Source organism: Anomaloglossus baeobatrachus, chromosome 3, assembly GCF_048569485.1.
Source record: "Anomaloglossus baeobatrachus isolate aAnoBae1 chromosome 3, aAnoBae1.hap1, whole genome shotgun sequence".
Taxonomy (NCBI): Eukaryota; Metazoa; Chordata; class Amphibia; order Anura; family Aromobatidae; genus Anomaloglossus; species Anomaloglossus baeobatrachus.
In genome coordinates, this window is record NC_134355.1 from 59,151,161 (window position 1) to 59,161,104 (window position 9,944).

At 42.2% G+C, this 9,944-nt stretch overlaps 1 protein-coding gene across 3 annotated transcripts in view; it reads left to right on the plus strand.

Annotated features, from left to right (window-relative positions):
- SOCS5 (suppressor of cytokine signaling 5) overlaps nt 1–9,334 on the plus strand; it is a 51,370-nt gene extending 42,036 nt beyond the window's left edge. For all 3 annotated transcript variants that reach the window (XM_075339198.1, XM_075339199.1, XM_075339200.1), the window contains exon 3: nt 4,079–9,334. In XM_075339198.1, the coding sequence (XP_075195313.1) occupies nt 4,091–5,698 (1,608 nt within the window). In that variant the 5' untranslated portion in view covers nt 4,079–4,090 and the 3' untranslated portion in view covers nt 5,699–9,334. The remainder of the gene's footprint in view (nt 1–4,078) is intronic.
- The last annotated feature ends 610 nt before the right edge of the window (nt 9,335–9,944 follow it).

Sequence of the window (9,944 nt, forward strand, 5' to 3'; positions counted from 1 at the left end):
AAACTGCAGGTACTCCGACGCAACGTGCGAACATAGCCTTAGGGAATGTATACCTCAGCAAACTGGTTGCTGAAGAGATCAATGACCGGTTGAATTTTGAAGTCAGTGAAAAATTGGAGTCATCTCGGGGAGGACATTGTGCATTATCGTTGAAATGCAAAAATTTGAGTATGGCCTTTAAAACATTTACAGGTCATAGCCATGTGGAACACTGGAGTGTTGTATAAAACATCAGCACTCCAATATTGCCGAACTTCTGGCTTCTTCACCATCTCCGTGTGAAGACCTGAAAACGTCTTAATTTCGATTGCATCTATGGGAGTCTAGTTAGCAAACAAAGTGGGGTTTAGGGCCAAAAATTGTTGGGCGTATAGATTTTTGTCTTGACCATCATGAGATTTACAAAATTCTCGGAGAAAAAGTTGATTTTCTGTGAGACTGGCTGGGTCAAATTGGTTTCCTGATCTGACCGCAAAATCTGGAATCTGTGGCTCATAATCTTCAGGGGATGAGGGCCATAGGGAGTCACTAGTGGTGGGTTGTGGGTCACGAATGGTGGGTGGTGGCTCATTTGGTGTCCTGGGGCTTCCCTACAACCACACTCCAAATTTGACGCCCACACGTATTTTATATGCATCTGCACATTACCACTTTGCTGCAGTTTTTATTTGCTGACCAGTTTCCTTAATTACATTCGTTACGTTATTTGGTGTAGTAGGAAAAATGTAATATAAAGGGTTTAATTCATGGAGATGTAGTAAAATATCTGATCCATTGATTTACAAGGACAACTTTTAGGTTCAGAGAGCGGTGACCTGTTGGTTTGTCAGACGTCCACACGATGAAGGCTCACCCCGCTGCGGATCATGGACTCGCCCTCCTGTGTCTGCAGCTGTCACTTGGCAGCCGGCGGTGGTATTCTGCGACATCGGGCACCTCAAGAGGGTGGAGGGGGCAGTAAAGGAAGATCAGGCTAATTTGTCTGGTCATTTACTAGACAGTTTGGCATTGTGCTGTAGATTTCTAATTTCACCAGTCATTGTTGCATCACTAGACTTGAAAAACATGCTCATTTGTTGGGTCAATTTAAGACTTATTTGCTAGTTTCTGTAATACTCCTCAAAAAAGGAATAGTCAGCAGGATTTCACCTCCTAATCTGTTATGTGCATGTAGCTCTTGGAAAGACAAGTCCTGCAACACCTTTACATGGCCAATACAGTCCTTTTATCGCTGGGAAATCAGCGTTTGAGTCTAAATGCACATGAAGTGTCTCCATCTTTCCCGCCCATCACCGCCTCCTGTGGGGTCTGTTTTCATACGTACACGTTCACACGCATACTAATTAGAATATCACATTCTCACACCTTTTTTGTGTTTATCAGGACGGATGAAAAGGGAATAGAAGTCTGAGTCCATGGAAAAACCTCTGTGAGAATTAAAGACCTTCAAAAAATTGTTTAAAGATGTGCAAAGATTATAGAGGGAGAGAGTTAATAGACAGCAAAGTAGATTTTACAGCTATTAACCCCCCCCCCCCCCCCCAGAAAAACAAAAAAAAAAACCCCTTCGTTGGTTCCCCCCATTTTTGATAACCAGCAAAGGTAAAGCAAACAGCTGGGGGCTGATATCAGGCTGGTAATGTCCATGGTTATTGTTACCTTCCCAGCCTAAAAATACCAGCCCGCAGCTACCCCAAAAGTGGCACATCACATTAGATATTCCAAATCTGGTTCTTCGCTTTGGCTCTTTCAGATTACCTTGGTGCGGGGCCAATCTGGGTAAAGGTTTCCTGCGGTTGATGTCAGCTGTGTAATGTCAGCTGGCATCAAGCCCCGGTATTAGTAATGGGGAGGCATCAATCAGACACCCCTATTACTAACCCAGTAAGTAAAAAGAAAATGAACAAAACATGCAAGTTTTGGAAAAAAAAAACACTACTCAACTTTTTCCCTTGTTAACAACCAATGTTCTAAAAAAAAAAAAACCAACCTGCAGCTCCATCAGAGCCCAGGGAATCTGTTGTAGTCCACAAATGGACACCTGAAAGGCATAAGAGAAATATAAACAAGACCCTGTCTCTCGTTCATCAATTTTATTAAAAAGCAAAGTTCCATGCATGTCTGACGAAGTCTGTTACGTAGATCAAAGGATATGGAGCCTTGTTCTGAGTCTCCATAGACTTTGAGCAGCAGCCACACCTGGCTTGCGCTGTGCTCTGCAAAACCCGGTGACGCTGATGAGTAGTGATGTTCCTGATGTCTTCACCCATTAGTATGCAGGGTCTCAGAGCTCGGCGTGTGCCATGAGTAACTGCTGCTCAGTCTATGGAGTCTAGTTCGGAGGCTCCATAGTCTTTGTGCTAGTTTATTGAACGTTGTGGGAACTGCTTGACTATGACCTGGGAGTTTTGCTTTCAAATAAATTGGTGAACCAGAAAAATGCTCGAATTTTTCATTCAGTTAATTACAATTAATTGAGTACAGAGCATGATAGTGTTCGCTCATTTCTGATAGACACCTCTAGAATACGAACACCAGGGCTTGATGCCAGCTGACACTATACAGCTGACATCATCCTCGACTATCATAACCTTGGCTACAATTACCCTGATTGTCACAGCACCAGGACAGTGGGGAAAAGCCAAGGGAAAGCTCCAGAATTTGTGAAGTGCCACTTTTTTGGTGGCTGCAGGCTGATATTTGAAGGCTGGGAAGGGCCCAATAACCATGGACCTTTCCAGCCTGATATCAGCCTGCAGCTGTCTGCCTTTACTTTTGCTAGTTATCAATAATAGGCGGGGACACCATATAGGTTTTGTTTTTTGTTTTGTTTTTTTTCCCCAGTACGTGTCACACAACCTTTTTTTGTGTATTTAATTTTAATAAATGGCTCAATAACGTCTATTGCTTTACAAATATACATTTAAGAGGCTTTTTATACTTTTGAGTTTTGTCCACCCATTAATAAGTACAAATTGAAAGGGAACCTGATGGGATGAATTTCTACCTAAAAGGATTGTCTGATACCAGCACTCATGCTGGGTAAGTTGAAACATTTGGTGTAGAAATCTACCCAACCCTTATTCCCTGCCTGGTGCCTTCTGGTGATTGACAGCTCTGTCTGGCGCTTGCGCTAGATCTACACAAGGAGCAGCAGTTAAAAGGCAAGACTGATTTGTCAACAAACGCAAAAGGCGGGGAATACGTTGTAAAGGCCGCTTTACTTGCTGCGATATCGTGACAGATATCGCTAGCGTGCGTACCCGCCCCCATCGGTTGTGCGACACAGGCAAATCGTTGCCTGTGGCGCACAACATCGTGCGGACCCATCACACTACTTACCTGCCTAGCGACGTCACGGTGACCGGCGAACCGCCTCCTTTCTAAGGGGGCGGTTCGTTGAGCGTCACAGCGACGTCACAGCAGCGTCACCGAACCGCCGCCCAATAGAAGCGGAGGGGCGGAGATGAGCGGGACGTAACATCCTGCCCAGCTCCTTCTTTCCTCATTGCAGGTGGCCGCAGGTAAGGTGAGGTTCCTCGTTCCTGCGGTGTCACGCATAGCGATGTGTGCTGCCGCAGGAGCGACAAACTACTTTGTACACCGAGCAGCAGCGATATTCGAGAATAGGGGGAATGTCACCGATGAGCGATCTTGACCGTTTTTGCGACTATTCAAAATCGCTCATAGGTGTCACATGCAAAGACATCGCTAAAGCGACCGGATGTGCGTCAGAAATTCCGTGACCCCAACGAGATCGCTTGAGCGATGTTGCAGCGTGTAAAGCGGCCTTAAGGCCGGTGAACTAAAGCTGGGGTGAGGTACTATGCAAATGAGCCAAAAGTGAATGAAAAACCTATTTCTCGGGCATGGCTGGGCAGATTTATACACCAAACATATCGATTTACTCAGCATGAGAGCGATGCCTCATCTGTTTTTAGTTTTAGAATAAAAATTTCCTTTGGTTTCCCGTAAAGAAACCCACACGTACTGCACTGTTGTCAAATCTTTGTGATTTCTCACTATGTTACGCTGACTTTATATGTGACTTCTATCTTTTTTTTTTTTTCTTTTTCAGGTTTACTGATCAATGGATAAAGTTGGTAAAATGTGGAATACATTCAAATATCGGTGCCAGAATCTATTTAGCCATGAAGATGATGGAAATCAATCAAATGTGGTGGATGTTAATGCAAATAAGTTTTTCAGTGGAGGGGAGAAAGCAGAAAGTTCCTCTAGTCATTCGCCCGTGTCCTCCACCAACCGTTTGCAGATCTCTAATGAAATAACCTTGACGGCCTGCAGCAGCTCTTATAGAAGAAACCCAAATTGTGTCTCTGAAATGCCACAGCTAGTTGAAATTAGTATTGAAAAAGATAATGACATGGGCCTTAGCGCAGGGGCCCGTTTGGCGCGACGGGACTCGTATACTCGGCATGCTCCGTGGGGTGGGAAAAAGAAGCATTCTTGCTCCACCAAAACTCAAAACTCCCTTGATCCTGATAAGAAAATTGTTAGGCAGAGAAATGGACTCCCAAGAAGAGAGAGAAGACACGTAGTAGGATCCGTTCATGACATGGAGGTTGTGTCTAATAGAACAATTGGCAGTCGCAGTTTAAGACAGAGACTCAATGAGACTGTAGGGTTGTGTTTTCCTATTAGAACCTATAACAGACCGTCAAAGCCACTTTTTGCAACCAAGAGAAAAATCCATCTTTCGGAGCTTATGCTTGAAAAATGTCCATTTCCACCAGGTTCAGACCTGGCTCAGAAATGGCACCTGATAAAACAACATACAGCCCCCGTTAGTCCACACTCAAGCATGTTGGATACTTTTGAGCAGACCTTGCTTTCCACTGAAGATGAAGAAGATAGGTTGCGTGAAAGGCGTAGACTTAGCATTGAAGAAGGTGTTGACCCTCCTCCCAATGCCCAAATCCACACATTCGAAGCTACAGCACAAGTTAACCCAGTATATAAGCTTGGACCAAAACTTGCCCAGGGCATGGCTGATATGTCGGTGGACAACGGTGCAGCATCACATGGTGGTTGCGAGTCTGAAGAAGATGGCACAACTCTCTGTCTACAGTCACGACGACAGAAGCAGCGCCAGTTCTCTGGAGACAGCCATATGCAAACTAGCAGACAGGGAGCCTGGAAAGTCCACACACAGATTGATTATATTCACTGCCTTGTGCCAGATCTGGTGGAGATCACGGGCAATCCCTGCTACTGGGGCGTCATGGATCGCTATGAGGCAGAAGCGTTGCTGGAAGGCAGGCCAGAAGGCACATTTTTGCTCAGGGATTCAGCACAAGAGGACTACCTTTTCTCTGTGAGCTTCCGTCGCTACAACCGATCTCTGCACGCTCGCATTGAGCAGTGGAATCACAACTTCAGTTTCGACGCCCATGACCCCTGTGTGTTTCACTCCTCCACTGTTACGGGACTCTTAGAACATTACAAAGATCCGAGTTCTTGCATGTTCTTCGAACCCTTACTCACGGTACCTTTAAACAGAACTTTCCCGTTCAGCCTGCAGTACATCTGCAGGTCAGTCATTTGCAGGTCTACCACCTACGATGGTATCGATTTACTTCCCCTGCCATCCATGCTACAAGACTTCCTGAAGGAGTATCATTATAAGCAGAAGGTCAGAGTGCGGTGGCTGGAGAGGGATCCCATTAAGTCGAAATAAAACAAAAACACATTTCTGTTCTCCTGTCTCTACCTTCCAAAAAATAAAAAAAAATCACCTCACAGACTTTAGGATATGCTCAGTTAATAATAAAGCACATGTACCTGTACTTTAGAAATAATAGTCTGACACTTCGAGCTTTAAGTGTATCGGTAAACTATAACCTGGCGGTAAGGAAGGCCGCCGTGCATTCTCTGAACCTACGACGCAGAGCCTTTTCCGCTGCATGTCCTCACGAATGCTGACTCTTATCGTACTACCGCTTGGATATTCTCCATTTTTAATTTTCAAGCAAAACACCGAGGTGTCTACATGGCTTCTATTCCGACCCTTAGCGGTTGTTTTAAGTAATTTCATAATAATTAAAAACCCACAATGTTCCCGACTAAAGTCCCAGATTCCTTACACAACACTTCTAGACAGATGGCGGCCATCCTGCTATGGAAATAAATTTTGATGCCTTTTCGTGAAACTAAGTCAATAGGGTGTAACTTCTTCTATGTAGCCGGCAATGAGTTCTCTTGACTGTTTTGACATCATGTTATTAGTTTTCGGTGGTGAGTTCAGGATCTTATTGCCCATTTACAAATAACATTCACAGGTATCACTGCTTAGTCAATATTAAAGTGAAATTCCAGTCCAAAATTAAATTTCGGAAGTTGCTTTGAGTTGTTTTTTTTGTTTTTCTTAGGCCTTAATTCTTAATTTTCTTTACAGTACGACTTCCTCGTTGTACCTAGTGCCAGTTTATGTGGTTTGGTATTCCACAAATCTTTCATGTGAACTTGTTCAATCGCTGATTTTCTTGTAATAACCTGAACTATCGATTTTGGTCGGAAGCATACTTGGCATGAAAGCTGTCCGATTGGCCACTGATTTTGCGGATCCTTTGTAACCTCCATCCTTTTTTAGGTGTTCACCTGTGAATGATATTTGTGCTCGATCATCAGACAGTGGGTGCCGGGCCCCTTTCTAATGGATTTCCAAAATGCAGACTTAACAACGGCCGGTCCTTTGATATGGAGTGTAATTTTACATTTGTGATGAATCTTGTGTAGTAAGGTCATCGATCAGGAGGATCGTTCCTCAAGGGATTTAATAGTTGTGTGTTTTGTCTCCTTTTTTTTGTTTTGTTTTTTTCCAAAACCAGTTGAAAAGTGTTACTGTACCACAAGTCTGGCAAATAGATGGTACAATGGTCTTTTTGGAAATTTCCACTGCTTCATTTTGGGATCTTTATAACTTTTGGTTCTAGGTTTTTGTTCCTTTGAAACTTGGGGTTATAAATAGGGATGATCGAATACTTCGATTATTTGGGCTTTGCGAATATTTTCAAAATACCTCGCCGCTATTCGACTATTCGATGCGCAACGCAAGTCTATGGGAAGCCCGAATAGATCCGAACAGTTGTTATTCGGGTTTCCCATAGACTTACATTGCGCATTGAATATTCGCGATCAAAGTATTCGATCATCCCTAGTTATAAAATCTTGGAGTAGTGCAAGAAAAATTTGATCATGAGGGAGAGAAAACACCAGACAATTACTAATTGCTATGTTCTCATAGTCTGATGTCCTGCACAGACCAAACCGGAGCTGACGTAGACAAATTTATACAACTTCATTTGCGGCGGATACATTTTATTTGCTCCTTTCTAGGTGCAGAGCTTCAGGGACCTTACACCCCAGAACGGTGGCAATATCCATTTTGTGGGTATGACTTGGCATATTTAGGTGTTAGGCCTGGGTGATATCACTATAGTGTATTGATGGGCTAATGACCTAGCCTACTAAACGGCTTTATGCACTGTGTTTAGGTGATGGGTTTCTGATTACATTTTTTCCTTTTTTGGGTGGTTACTGCTTTTGTGGTCTTTTTTTTTTTTTTTTTTTTTATCACGAGGTTTAGACTACCCAGTCTGAAAATGCAACAAAATTTATCACAGAGGCTCATGCTGGACGATAGTCTTCAAACCTCTTTGGTTTACACCTCCTACTAGTTGGCTTATTTTGCACCAAAGCTTTGGTCCGGTTTGGTGTTTCAAGCCACACTCCTTAACCTACTAGGCCACTTCCTCCTTGAGAAAAGCGAATGGGGGGCAATTTGCACGTGAATTTGGCACGTTTAGCCTACTAATTGTCCCCCATTACATGTTCCTCCCTCTGCGGGTTGTTGGCCATGACTAATGCCTTCCCATGCTGGAGTGTCGATTTTCCAAGAGTTTCAAGGGCTATACTCGTGACAGTCACCAGACTGTGGTTGTGCATGCTGATATGATCTATTCCCACCAACACTGCCTGATTTAAAAATTGTGCATGGGGGGCGACTGATCCTTGGGTGACAGTGGCAATGACCGCACCTAGGTTATCTGTGGGTGCCATTCCCTGTTCATCTTCGTGCACACACACAACCCCAGTGACGATATTTCTTGCACTACTTCATGTTTATCTTAACTGTTGTCCCCCTCGCTCAATGGAAAAGCATCAGATTTATAGTTTTTTGCGGGTTTTTTTTAAACTATTTTTCCCTTTGCCATTAAATATTTAGAACTCTGTTTCGCTAGGTGTTTAAGGTACTGTGCAATCTTTGCAATTGTATATAGTTTTTAAGACTGCATTGGCACTTTAAATTGTAACCCCTTTGGTTTAAACAGGGGGGGTAATAGTGTACTCTGCCATTTTCTGGAACAGGCACGTTGGTGGCATTGGACAGTGTTGCAAATGCTCCCCAACCGAGCATTCTAAAAAAACAAAAAACAAAAAAAAAATTGTGTTCATTCTTGTATATGCCGGTGTTGATAGGAGCATGGTTGCTCAGGTTCTTGTGAGTGTATCCTCTTTAAAGTGGACTTGTCACCAGATTACACAGTACATTTTGTAGATGTTATTAAATAGATCTTAAACCTCATGAGGCTGGTGTATTTACTTTGAAAATCCATTTCAGAATAGTATTAGAATCTTGATATTAATATGCACAAGATGATGGAGTGGAGTACAAATGTATTCAATCTCCCAGCCAGCCTGACGGCCGCAGCTTGTACTGAGCAGTATGAGATCTCAGCAGCAGGAGGAGGACAGTGAGGAGCTGTCGATCAGGCTTGGTGGGCGGAGATTGAGAAGTCATACATGTACACCAGCCTCATCAAGTCTAATAGATCTATTGTGAAATCTGGTGACGGATCCACTGTAAGCACAGTAGACGTTGCATATTTTGCTAGCTGGACCACCTCGCCTCATGCCTTAGTAAGGATTCTAGCCCTTAGTAAATTGATAGGCTGTGTTCTGAATATTGGTTCAGCCGGCAAAATGGCCTCCTCCACAGTGGAAACTGCAATGGATGCTCTTAGAAATTGTTACCCAATATTTGATAACTCTTCAAAAGTTTAGTTCTGAGATGCTACATCTCTATGCAAACCTAACAAGAAGTGTTTTTTGCTTCCTGTGCCTTTTTTTAAGAACCTTTTATTTCCCTATTCTTTAGTCTTGTCGTTGTCTTTTTGGTGCTCTTTTTCTTTTGCTTTAAGTCTACATAAGCGTAGCAACGAAACCTCCCGCATCTTTCCACCAGTCAGTTATCTAGAGTAGAGCGTCACATTAGATGCCATTCCTAACCGACCCATCTTTTAATCATCATACCTACGTGTTTTTATATAAATATATATTATATAATATATATATGTATGTGTGTGTGTGTGTGTGTGTGTGTGTGTATATATATATATATATATATATATATATATATATATATATATATATATGTATGTATGGGTGTGTAATATATATATATGTGTGTATGTATATGTGTGTGTATGTATATGTGTGTGTATATGTATGTGTGTGTGTATATATGTGTATATATATATATATATATATATATATATATATATATATATATATATATATATATATATATATATATATATATATATATATATATATATATATATATATATATTAAAAAAAATTACTTTATTTTTTTTTTTTTTTTTCCCGTGTGTGTGGACACAGAATTGGTAGCCTGTGCTACACAACCCTCCCAAAAATAAGTGTTTCGTTTTTATTTTATGTTGTTACCTGACACTAAAAAGTGTAAGATTAAAAAATATATATTAATTTGTACTGGTAAAACTTGAAAAATGATTGCTCGTGAATGGCAGGTGTAGCCTTTTACCACCTTATTTAGCCGGCCATAATAGTCACACTTTAGGGGCACTTTGCACACAACGACATCGCAAGCCGATGCTTGC